The sequence below is a fragment of the Melanostigma gelatinosum genome (assembly GCF_949748355.1).
Source record: "Melanostigma gelatinosum genome assembly, chromosome: 6".
Lineage (NCBI taxonomy): Eukaryota > Metazoa > Chordata > Actinopteri > Perciformes > Zoarcidae > Melanostigma > Melanostigma gelatinosum.
In genome coordinates, this window is record NC_136639.1 from 21,649,180 (window position 1) to 21,661,555 (window position 12,376).

The 12,376-nt window shown below is 46.5% G+C and overlaps 2 protein-coding genes across 3 annotated transcripts in view; one reads left to right on the top strand and one right to left on the bottom strand.

Annotated features, from left to right (window-relative positions):
* The window catches only part of sema6a (sema domain, transmembrane domain (TM), and cytoplasmic domain, (semaphorin) 6A), a 102,452-nt gene that overhangs the window by 81,384 nt on the left and 8,692 nt on the right, over positions 1–12,376 (top strand). The window contains exons 16-18 of one of the 2 annotated variants that reach the window (XM_079270044.1): positions 3,576–3,634; positions 4,463–4,483; positions 7,746–7,907. In XM_079270044.1, coding sequence (XP_079126170.1) covers positions 3,576–3,634; positions 4,463–4,483; positions 7,746–7,907 — 242 coding nt within the window. The remainder of the gene's footprint in view (positions 1–3,575; positions 3,635–4,462; positions 4,484–7,745; positions 7,908–12,376) is intronic. The other variant, XM_079270045.1, reaches the window with a different exon arrangement.
* Positions 6,204–12,376, bottom strand: part of commd10 (COMM domain containing 10) — a 117,600-nt gene continuing 111,427 nt past the window's right edge. Inside the window, exon 8 of the transcript XR_013772053.1 lies at positions 6,204–6,263. The gene's annotated coding sequence lies outside the window, so the exon portion shown is untranslated. The remainder of the gene's footprint in view (positions 6,264–12,376) is intronic.

Genomic DNA, 12,376 nt, shown 5'->3' on the forward strand with positions numbered 1-12,376 from the left:
GGAAGGATGAATGGAAGGAAAGTGTTGTTTGCCCCAGGCTCGGGGTTGGGTACGCCGGGTTTGGGAAAGCTCGATGGTCGCGGTAACTATAATTTGTGGCTGTAGTTATGACACCGAAGCAGATTACGCTTTCTGAAGAAACAGCATATGGAGTTTTGTGGTGGGAAAAAACATTTTACTGATGAAGTCATAACAAAAGGACCAGTGCTCCAGTGGCTATTTGACGTTGAATGAATTTGATCCCCCCCCCTCCCTTCCGCAAAATGATTGGTCTGGCACGCCAATATGCCAAAGGCACAAGTACACACAAAACTTGTCCTCAAAAAGCACACACGGAGAGCTATCCTATTATTATTCCGTAAAGCTGCAGCGGACTGATTGAGTTTCCACTTTGGAGCTAAAGCCGACACAGAGGCATTAAAAGGGCAAATGACCTCCCTCCTTTACTGTACAATATTTCTAAGTGAGAGAGGGTGGGGTAGGGGGGGGGGGGGGATTAGGCCCGGTAGGATCTGTTGGTTCGTGGTGAGCTATTCATTTGCCAGGCTGCACAGGAGGGATAAAACGAGGAAGGGAAGTCACAGGCATTTCGGTGCTAAATAACACGGTTTTCTCACAGAAACAGAGACTCACCTTTCTTCCACTTCAGCCTCACTTTTTCTTTTCCTCATTATAATCAGCACCCCTTCCCGTTTCCTTACATGTCCCTCTATTTGTCTGCCTAACCAGCAGCCTTTCTGACCTGCCCGTCCGTGTGTCTATTTTATCCATCCTTCTTCTTCTCCTTCTATCTTTCCTCTGACATATTCTTTCCCTCCCTCCCCTCTTCTCTTCTTCCATCTGGCCTCGGCGCGAGTGTGCCAGCGTTCTCATGTGGAGTTATGCCTCTCATACCTACTGCCCCGCCTCCCCCCCCCCCCCCACCTCTCTTTTGCATATTATCGCATATGGTTGTCATTATGTAAACTAGGTGTACGAGTGTGTTTCACAGACAACAGTTCAGCATATTAAAAAGCATCGTCTCTAGATCAGGGCCGGGGTCTCTTACACTGATTGAATCTGCACACACATACCGACTCATAACCTGCTGAAGCCCTGACGAGTAAAGTCTGAGTTCACTGCGAGTCTTCTTTCTTGAATCAAAATGAATGGGTGACTTTGATGAAGCATTACGCATTCTTTACACTACAGTGTGACAGTGTTACTCTGTACAGTGTATTAGGTCCCTCGTCGCTCATTCACTTCTGATATGAATAATGAATGATATTAGGCCTGACCGGCATTTTGTCCCCTCAGTGCAACCACATGTCTCACATAATAATCACATCGGATGCAAGATGATATAAAATGCGTCCCTCCAGTTATGTACAGCGCAGTTTGAATCTGATTAAAACATGCATCATGCGGTTGCAGCGGGGCCTTAACCCTGAGCTGAACCGTCTGTAGAGTCACATCCGAACACAATGCACCTCTGTTGCTATCATGCAGCCGCAACGGGACGTGAACCCTTTAAGTTCATACGATAGTTCACTCACTTTCACGTGCGCCAAGTCGGGCTCAGACCCGCGCATCTGTCGTGCGACTATTCATTGTTAATTCATCACGAGGCCGATGGGATTTAAAACCTTGTGTCTTCATCTCAACAATGTCTCGCCAGAGTCTTTAATGTCATTAAAGAAACATGGAAACCATGACCGCGGGGTTGCCAGTGTTTTGGTGTTTTGGTGTTGTCAAAGAGGCCAAACAACATTTCATGGAAGGGTGGCACGAGGAAGATCCGGCAGCTACCAGGAGTGCTTGGACGGCGTTTGTGCTCTGACAGGTCTAATTGTGCAGCTCTGCGTCTGCTCTGTGATTATGATGATAAGCAAATCAGATAAGCAGATTAAATGTACCCCCAGATATCAAAAGAGGATGCTGGTGTTGTTGCTGTTGTTGTTTGTGTGGCTGTTATTGTGGCTGCTTTGGAAGAGTTATTAGTTATCAAGAGGGCAAAATGTACCGTCTCCGTCCCAATTAAGGTTCTGTGAAACTGGAGGGAAAGATGAAGAGTAAACATGAACATGAAGGGTTTGAGAACAGAACTGCAGCAATTCAATTGTATTTTCCTCCTAAACTCTCCATGTCCTTGTTGTCAGGTTCACGCTCTCAAGTCTGATCGGGGGATAAGGAGCGGGTGATGCTGTTTTGGAAAAATCATTCTTCTTCATGCTATAATTGTGACCAGTGGAGGGTGAGGAAGATGAGAGGCCGGTGGACTGGCAGGAGGAGCAGGACTAGCAAGGGGGAGGTGGAGCACTGTGAAAAGCTGTCATGCGTGACTGTGATCCTGGTTGACAGTTGGTCCGCTCTGTTTCACAGATCTCCTTACTGCCTGCTTGGTGGTCTTTCAGGAAGAAAACAGGTCTCCGTGCAGATTGCATCTCCAAAAAACTCTCGCTCTGCCCACTGTTTCTCTCCCTCCGTGTCATATGATGCCCCCCCAAGCATGGTTCCCCCTCGCTGCCCTGCTCTTCGCCCATGTGATTGGGACTACAGCCTCATATCTCCACTGAACCCAGATAATGGCAGCTGTTGAGAGACAGGAGAAAGCATATGAAAGTTGAAGTTCTCTGTACATTTCCACCACATTTTTTTATTTAGAGCAGGAGTTCTTTCTTACCAAGATCAATCCCACTTTCATGTCTGTACAGTGAAGGTGAAGCTGGAGCCAGCAGCAGATTAGCTTCGCTTAGCATAAAGACTGGAAACATGGGCGAACAGATAGCCTGGCTCTGTCCTAAATCTGCCGAGCAGCGCCACAAATAAATAAATAAATAAAATAATAAATAAAATAATAAATAAAAAAATAAAAAACCTTATATCTCGTTTGTTTCTATTTACGGGTTTTCTTTGTGAAAAGGATTTCTTGGCTAGGACCTTGTTTGAGTCTCTGCTGGTTGCCCGGCAACTGCTCAGAGTCAGGTAATAATTCTCTTTTTACACTTTTGGTTTTTGTACGGGTTCAACAAACAAAATAAGACGTGTTGATTGGTGATCTTCAGAGGTGCTGTAGGTAGATTGCGTCACCTTTGAACTGAGCCAGGTATCTGTCTCCAGCCTTTGTGCTAAGCTAAGCTAACCGGCTGCAGGCGGTAGCTTCATATTTATCACACCGACACATAAATGGTATCAATCTCATCTAACTCCAAGCAAGAACGTGAATGAGCATGTTTCCCGAAACGTTGAACCGTTTCTTTAAGACCACACAACTTAAGATGACAGTTCTTCTTACAGTCAAATCAAACATAAATCTATTCATATCGTCACTTCTGGCGATGAGTCTTGTGCCAGCTATGGATTTACAAGCCTGCCAGCATTCCTCATAACCGCTGATTTTAGGCCTCCAGGGCACCTGCAAGGTGTTCTTTGATTCTGTTTCAGTGCAGGGCTTTCTGCAGCCCACACTGTGTGCAAGCACATAGGGTACGCTGTGTGGTAGTGAGCTTTCCTATCGCTCGGTGACTTTGTTTAGGTGTGGCGAGCCTGCATGGCCTGTTTTACGCCGCTGACCATGATGTCTCTGTTCCCCGCAGATCAGCCTTTGAGCAGGACGTGGAGCATGGGAACACAGATGGCCTGGGAGACTGCCAAAGTAAGCAGGCCCTCTTCACTCTTATCTTTCCTCCTCTATCCTACACCCCCCACCACCACCACCATCACCGCCACTCCTCTCTTCTCTGTTAACTCAGTCTCCCTCTTCTCTCGGCCCTGCGTTTTCCTTCTTCGCTGCTGTCACCTTGTTCTCCCCCCGTCTGTTCCGCCCTCACAATCCTCTCTTTCAGCCTCTTCCATCCATCTGTCCCTTTTCGGCTCTCGTCCTCTTCTGTCCTCCCACCGCTGCCTCTCTGGTCCCCCGGTCAATAGAGTGTTGTGTCCACTTGGGCAAAGACTGGATCGCCTTTTTGCAATTGGCTACGAGAAACACAACACAAACATTCAGCGGGACCGGGGAACAGGATCTGACTTGTGAGCCGTCAAACACAAGTCAGCTTGAAAAGCCTTGAAAGGCCTCTTTAACTCAATGTATATGTGATATTTTCATGTCCAGAATAACTGTCTGGATTTGTCGAATGTGATTTTATACTAAGCTGCTCAGTTTGCAAGACAAACTTCAGAACAATTTGACCTCAAATCGCTCATCTTAGTGCATTTCATCTCAATTTCGACTGTTTACTCAGAGTGAATGTAGGCGGCGCATTTTCCCTTCAATTTGATCAGTGTGTTTAGTCAAGGGAAGCCATAGCGTTGAACCTTCATTAGCTGTAGAGGCTATAGATCACCTCTGATTTAAAGTTAGGAGAATATCGAGCAGCCAGTCGATTCTGAATTACTTTAGAAGTCATGGCTTTTGATCATGTTAAAGCTCTCCTTACTGCCAGCAATAACACATTTCCCCTCGTTTCTTTTCTCCTTCTTCCAGACACCTTTGTGGCGCTGAACGGTAAGTATCCCACATGTTACTGCAGAGGCAATCAAATAAAAGACAGGAGTTGCGTTTCATGTCCCCCGACTCTTTAGCTCCGGCCACACCCCTTCATCTCGTCAATCGATCATCCCCTCTCAGGGAAATGAAAACTCCTCCCACACGTGTAAAGGCGGGTTATTAATGACTCATGCTTTTAACTGAATTCATTTCGTTCCTTCTTTTTCATAGACGTTCCCTCCAGTTACGAAGGTAATGAAACGAAGCGCGGTCGGTGCATTTCACTTCTCGTAGTGTTTGCCCTCGTCCAGCCCCTTTTGGAGTTTAGAATAAAGGACGTAGAATTAGAAATTAGACTCTATTCCCATTCAAATTCTATTAGACCTCCTCTCCCTCCTTAATTGTTCCAACTCCTCTTTACCCCCTGTGCAACATCATCGATTAGCCCTGACCTTTGCTTCTAATTGGATGGATCTGGTTGTTGGTGGTTTAAGACTTTGATGGTGCAGAAATGCCTCAGTGTGCACATTAAGCAGGACATGTGTGAACAGAAGGAGAGGGAGATTAGACTGGCCTGTTTAGAGTCGGGAAAGATCCGATGCGTTTCTGCCAACTGCCACCGAGCATGTGCAGTTGGCACCGACTCTCCGCTATAAAAAAAGAAAAAGAAGGCTAATGCAAACATGAGCAGACACACATTCTTCTGCTCCCGCAAAATACTCTAATACCCGAATCACACACCGCAATATCACAATCACAGTGATGACGCGTCCATCGGCCGAGTCGATTTAAAGAATGATAAACAGATGTGATTAGCCTGAAGCGGAGCCGGTCGGTCTTATCCGGAGCACCCACACATCCACCTTATTTTTATGGTTTTCAGTAAATCTCTCTCGCTCTCACACTCACACCCATACCTCGCAGCAGCCAGATCAAACAGTCAGATCCATACAGAATGACAAGAATAGATATTTTAAAGTCGTTCCAGAAAGCCCAGCTCTCCCTCTGTCTCTCTCTCTCCCTCTTTCTCTCACCCCTGTGGCTGTACCCCCACTGTTCTCCCTCCTTTTGGAGATCCAGGGTCAGAAAAAAGGCATCTGTGTTGGTGTGCACCCCTATAGTGCTGAATATGCTCCCAAAGGCTTGGCTGTGTGTGTTTCCACACACACACACACACACACACACACACACACACACACACACACACACACACACCACCCAGTTTACAACACCCCAAACAAAGTCTTAGCCATTACCCAAGCCCCTCCGTCTATCTGTCGGTGGTTGATATGGATTTGAAGATAATAAATGCCCCTCTTCATCCTCCTCTCCCGACTAGACACCCTCGTCTCTCTTTTAATCTGTAGAAAGAGAGGGATGTGCATCCGTTGGCAGTATTTTTATTTTTATTTTTTCCTCCCTGATCCGCAGAGGAGCTCTGAGGCTCTCTCTCTCTCTCTCTCTCTCTCTCTCTCTCTCTATGTGTGTCATCTGCCTGAATTGCACTTCCCCTGGCGGTGGGGGAATGAATTATAAAATAGGCCTGTCACACTAATCTCTCAGCCTTGGGCCAATAGTTAAATAAATCATTTTAATGATTGCCGTGGCACACGGAGGAGGAGGCTCCGGGTGGTGTTGTGCGTAGTCTACCAGCAGCATCACCGACGTTAGCCCCCGTGAAATGCTCCTCCCCTCTTCAAACAGCATGAACACATATTGAAAAGGCACTCGCACATCTGCACACACACACACACACACACACACACACACACACACACACACACACACACACACATTGCTGTCACCTCCTCCGTGGGGAGAGCTCCACAGAGGCTGTTGATAAAAGTGTTGTCAGTCTTCATCTAGGGTGGATGTTTGTTTTTTTTAGTCCATTATGTTAAATATAATATGTAGCTTGTGCAAAACTGTGTAGGGTGGCTTAAGTGTTAGCATGTGGGATGGTAATGTGATTAGCACGGTTCCAAAATAATCTGTCAGACAAAGCATATGCATAAACTCTGCATGTGAAAGAAAATGAGACAAAAAAAAAAGACGGGGAGGGACGGATGCAGGAAAACAAACATTGTGCGAGAGACGTTCGGCGATAGACGGGGAGGAGATACAGTCGGTACCATCCATCGCCCACAGATGAAAGACACAGCAATTGTCACTCTAAGATGTTAGAGCACATCCTGCGCCTGCTATTCTTGTTGCCATCTCATCATCGGTGTAACTTCCAGGCAGCGTTATGATACCCTCTTCAACTGTTGGCCAGCGATTCGTTTAGCCGTTGAGGAATTTAATTACAGGGAGGAGCCAAATCAGAGAAAATTCATTAAGTGTTAACGGCACATTTGTCATGATTGATCTAGACTTGCTAAATAAAGATTACCGGCCGTGCAGGACACGAAACGTTCGGGAGACATTTGGTTCAAAACGTGGGCGTAAACGGGGAAAGAAGTAGAGAGGGCGGAAGGAAGTGGAGAGGTAGGAGACAAGGAAAGGAGGGATGAGAGAGAGAGTTCACAGTTATTCTCATTGCAGATAAATCTGCCAATTATTTTCCCAATTAATGATTTAGTCTATAAAAATCAATCACAAGCACTTCTTTCCAGAGCCAAAGCTGTAGTCCAAAAAAAATAATATTCAGTGAAATGTCACATGAAACAAGAAAAAGCAGCAAAGTAAATGACCAATTGTTTCAGTTTCAAACAAACGTCATGCTAAATTGAAGAAGAATTGAAAAGTTAGGATCAGAGTGTCAGAACGCTTGACAAGAGGAGGAGCATGAACGGAGTTAGAAGCGCTGTACAGCTGAAGAAAACGTTTCAGGCAGACCTCTCGACGGGAGCGATGGAGAGAAACTTTGTCCCTCGTCCTTGATATCAAAGGGAGGCACCCTATGGTGAATGTGGAGCAACGTGATTGTACTCTGCTCTGCTCTGACAGGCCCAAAGGAGCTCTGACACGTCAGTCACAACAGGAGGGGAGAGAGTGAGAACGGCAGAGAGTGACAGGGAAAAAAGAAAAAACGTCTATCCTGAGAAACACACACACACTATTGCTAATGAGTTACCCCGGGGTCACCAGGGAGAAACACTTTGTTGCATCGCACAGCCAAGCAGATGTCCTTATGTGTGTGTCTGTGTGTACGCTTCAAAGGAGGAATGGATGTTTGTGTAGGTGTGTGTGTGTGCACCCCTGCTGGCCTGTGCTCACAAGCACTGAAGCCTGTCCCCGTCTGCCTCGAGCGTCGGTTAACCTGTGTTGTGTCCGGCAGGCCACCACCACCGCCACCATCACCGCACCCTCTCCCTCCCCACCTCGGCCCTGCCCGAGGCTGCCGAGGGCCCCCTGGGGCGGGGCCGCATGGTGGAGCGGAAGGAACCCCCCATGAGCTCAGACGTAGCCGTGCCCTCTCAGACCCAGCCCGAAGCCAATGGTAAGCCTTGGAACACAACAGCGAGCAGTCAATTTGGTCCATTGTCACCTGTGGCAAGGGAGGGGGTGGGAGGAGGGGAGGTTTGTGTCATTGAGATTCACGGCTGCCTTGCTGCTTCCAGCTGACGAGGTGTAAAGATGGTGGGTCGCTTTCTCTCCAGGGAACAAATTGCCTCACACTGTGCACGTAAGCCCCCCCCCCCCCAAAAGACACGTATTCAGTCACATACACATTCTGCGCTCGTTAAGACCCATGCGTGCGCGCACACAGACAAACAGGCGCACTCGGCAGGATGGATTTATTATCAAGGGGCCGTAATGTCCCACAGGAGATGTAATATCTACACCATTACACTCTCGGAAGAAAAAAAAACGGCGATATATTTATTTCCCGGAGAAGATGGCCCGGGCGCCGGCTCTGTCATGCTTTGTGACACAGTGACATGACATTGAACGCCCTTTTCCTCCCGTGTTAACAACCTGCCTCATGCCGCACCGCCTCAAGGACGATTCGCAGGACAAATGAGACTGAGGGAAAAGGAGAGGAAGGAAGGAGACGAGTGGAGAACGACACCCATCGGAGGGGGAAGTATGAAAAGACAAAAGGTCACTGCAGCATGTCTTGTCTCATAATAAAACCTGCAGAACATGCAACATGTCGCTGCTACATTACATACCTCATGCTATCAGAGGCAGCATCACCATGAACTTGAGATATTGATTGTTAATAATGGTGATTAATGCACAGTAGGGGCTTTCTGTAGACATACATGTGCATAAAGAAAGATATAGAGAGAAAGCCAGAGCAGCTAAGGAGCTCAGAGATTTTGTCAGTGAAGTTGCTGTAAAAATGTCTTTTCAGGCTCAAAACCTCCGTTTGTGCATTCTCTCATTCATGAACATTACGTTTAATTCATAGCGCAGCCGAGTCGTCAGGAAATGATGTTGACATTTTGCAGAAACCTACGATGCCAACGTTTTTTTCTGCCGACTGTTCTCTGCTTTGCACAAAGTCAAGCATCCAATGTTCCCCCAAAAATATATCATAAAACCACTGAACTTTCACAATAGCAGGGAGTCATTTCAGATCACTGTGAAATACCTTCAGAGCAGTGGTACATATCGACAGGCAGATCTTTTTTGTAACATCAGAAGTGATGCCACTCGAAGGCACAAACCCGGAGCTTGCCAAAACACACACACCGTCTCTCGTGATTACAAGCTCGACAATAAGGTGGTTCAGTTTGTCACGGCAGGCGCTCCGGCATCACCGGTCTATGGAATGAACAGAGGCAGTGAATGTCAGCTGGAAGCAGTGAGGCACAAGTGGGTAGATCCAAAAGCACAATGGTGGCAGAGACGTCAGACAGCATGCCTGCAGCCAGCATCACTACATGCTGCCGCTGCCCTTGTTGCCTTTACCTGAGCAGCTGTAATACGACTCCTAATCCTCACAATTAATGGTGAGGCATGCTAGTATGTTTTGAATACACTCAGGTAACTGCAACAGGGCTTCACATTTCAAAACAATGCTTCCTGCTGTTTTTTTCCTGTACGATCATTGTTATTATGATTTTTACAAGACACCTTTGCAGCTTGTTTCAGTATTTATCAGTTATATTTCAACTTCAGCTCAACTGTCTTTTCTTTGCCTTTTCTATATATACGAGTCAGCTTTGATGAGATTCGTTTGATTTTCTTTTGTTGATTTCTTGTGAGCAGTTCTTGATATTTTGCATGGCTTGGTCTGGTTTTTCTTTTTTTGCTATTTATATGTTTGCCTTTTTCCTCCCTTTTGAGTGCTTTGATGGTATTAAGCACAGTTTTGCCTCCATGCAGCTTAATGCTTTTCAGCATGGCAAATCGAGCACCACAGTGAACAGTCTTCATTTCCCGCTCCACCCATCCTGCGTCCTCTTCCTTCCCGTCGCCCTCAGATTTTATTGGCTTCAGGTGTCAACTGTACTGTGAAAACTTAGCAAACTGCGGATGTGAAAAGTGGAAATGGAATCAATATGTGAGAAATGATTATGGAGACAGAAAAGGTATTTTGTCCCACATTTTAATGCCACGGAGATAAATCCATGCAGCGCATTTTACAGGAGCAATAAGGAATAAACATTTAACCACGCCATCAAGCTCTCAAATTCAGTGAAACAAAAGTGTATGCTTCAGTGCAAACGTATTAGCTCATATCCAAAGTCGTTTGCAAGCTTGTTTGCAATTTAAAAGTAATTACAATTACTCCCCAACTTTTTTCATTTGCAGTTGAGACATTGTGGAATCTTATCTGCTGATGAATATTACAGTGCTGCCAATATGTATTAGCCCGACACCACCGTAGTAATTAGAAATGCTGCAAAGTGATGAGGATTCACACGCTGAGGATATTTTAGCACCCAACAGCATCATTATCCGACATTCCAGTGGGACCATCGCGGTTGCCAGGTGGCCGCTTGTGTTTCACAGTACATTTGAGCTTGGTGTTTGTCTGTCTGTCTGGGCCTCATCTGTCGCCGTGATATTTTCCTCCACCCCTGTCAGCCGACCATACACCTCTCCCCTTTGCCTACCATCGCCCCAGACACGACACTTTTCCACTATCTGCTGCCATTGTGATCAGTCTCCCTTCCACAGGACCGCTCATCTGACTGGGAGGGCATGTTCCAAGGCTATACCTTACCTAGTGCAAATTAATTCCTGAAACCAATTTATGGAGCCCCCCCTCATCGCCCCTCCCCCCGCCTCTCTCTGTCTCTCTTCCTCCTCCGTCTCTGCTCCTCCTCCTCCTCCTGTCTCACCCCTTGTAGTCTGTCTCTTCTCCAACTGGAGTCATATCTCTTCCCCTGTCTGCAGGAATGAATCCCAGCCCTGCCCCCCCCCCCCCACTGTTCTCTCTGTCTCTCTCTCCTGTTTTCTACCTCTGTCTCTTTGTCAGGATTGACTCCCCCACCCCCTTACATCACCACCCCCCCCCCCCCCCACCCCGACCCGACCTGTAGCCACCGCTGTGTTGCTCCAATTTATGGGTTCATTACAGCAGCAATCCAGGGAAGAAGGAAAGGGGGAGGAAAAGGGGAGAGGTGGAAGAGAAGAGGAATGGAGAGACAACAGGGGAAGAGATATGGGAAATGAGGGAAGGGGGGAAGGCGAGGGGGGGGGGACACATGATAGAGATTTATTAAACATAACAAGACAATAATGTAGTGGTGAAGGTTATAAGGGAGGGAGTGCATAGATAGGAGGTGGACAAACTGGCTGAAAGACAGAATTGTAGAAACAAGATGGAAGAAAGGGGGATAAGAGGATACGAGAGGATATGACATGTAGAGAGATACAACGGTGTTTTTCTCTGTCCCTCTGTCGTTTGTTTTCATACTGGGTTACAATTTTAACCCTGAACTGTCCACGTTTCTCAGCCAACTCGACTAATCTTCGGTGATGTAAAAATGTATACAATGTATGTACTTTTTACTTGCAAAGCTAATCTATTTACAAAGAAAAGGTATAAAATCCCTTGATTTTGTATTTTTCCTATAATATCTGCACCAAGCAACAAAAGCATAATTAAACCTTCGATGGTGTCATTTTAAGGCAATCAAAGCGCTTAGTTAAAGGTGCAATGCACGGGATGCAGAGCATTAATATAGCAGCAAACAACTATTTGCTGAGTAAAGATATAGAAGAGTAATGTCGACCTGAGCAGAGAATGAAGTCACCCTCCCTCTGTGTGTTGTTACCCTGAGCTTCTCCTTGAGTTGCTGACATAGCCGGGGCCGGCCGAGCGTGCTTTTAGTGCACGTTGTGAGCGAGGCTGCGTTTCCACACTGATCTCTGCGTCAACGCGGAGTCGTAGCACCAACCCCCTGGTTCCCCCTCATTTTAACACTGTTACCTCTGTCAGTACTTTTACTATTGTTTGCACTGTTAGTTCGCTGTGAGCCACTGGCCGTTTAGAGGCATTACAAATGTCCCATGTGTTGCAATCTTTAAGGTGAGTGAAAGGTAAGGGACATGGTTAAATATTTAAAAAAATAATCGGCTCTCTCTGACACCTGTGTGCCGAGGTGAGGTTGGGATGATAGAGGGGTAAGATGACCTCGCTCACAGGGTGCAGCTCTCTTTTTTTTCATGCCAAAAAGTCTTGCTAGCTTGAGCATTTCGATTCACCTCACATTCTGGAAGGCAAGTTGAAGGAACATTTCTCCATCGTTATTGGGGGATGGCGTGTCAATCTCGAATGTTAGCTGTAGTTATGGAGGGGGGGGGGGCTGTCAAAAACATCCACTACTAGCAGAGAAAATATCCCTTTTTTTTCTTCAGTCAAATTCTGGTTTCAAATTCCCTTGCAGTGCACAGTATAGACATGATGCACACAAGGAATTCAACATTCGCCACCATGACTACATGACCCTAAAAGAGCAGAACTGTAGCTGTGATCTTAGCATTTCTGGAAAATTTGCAAATACA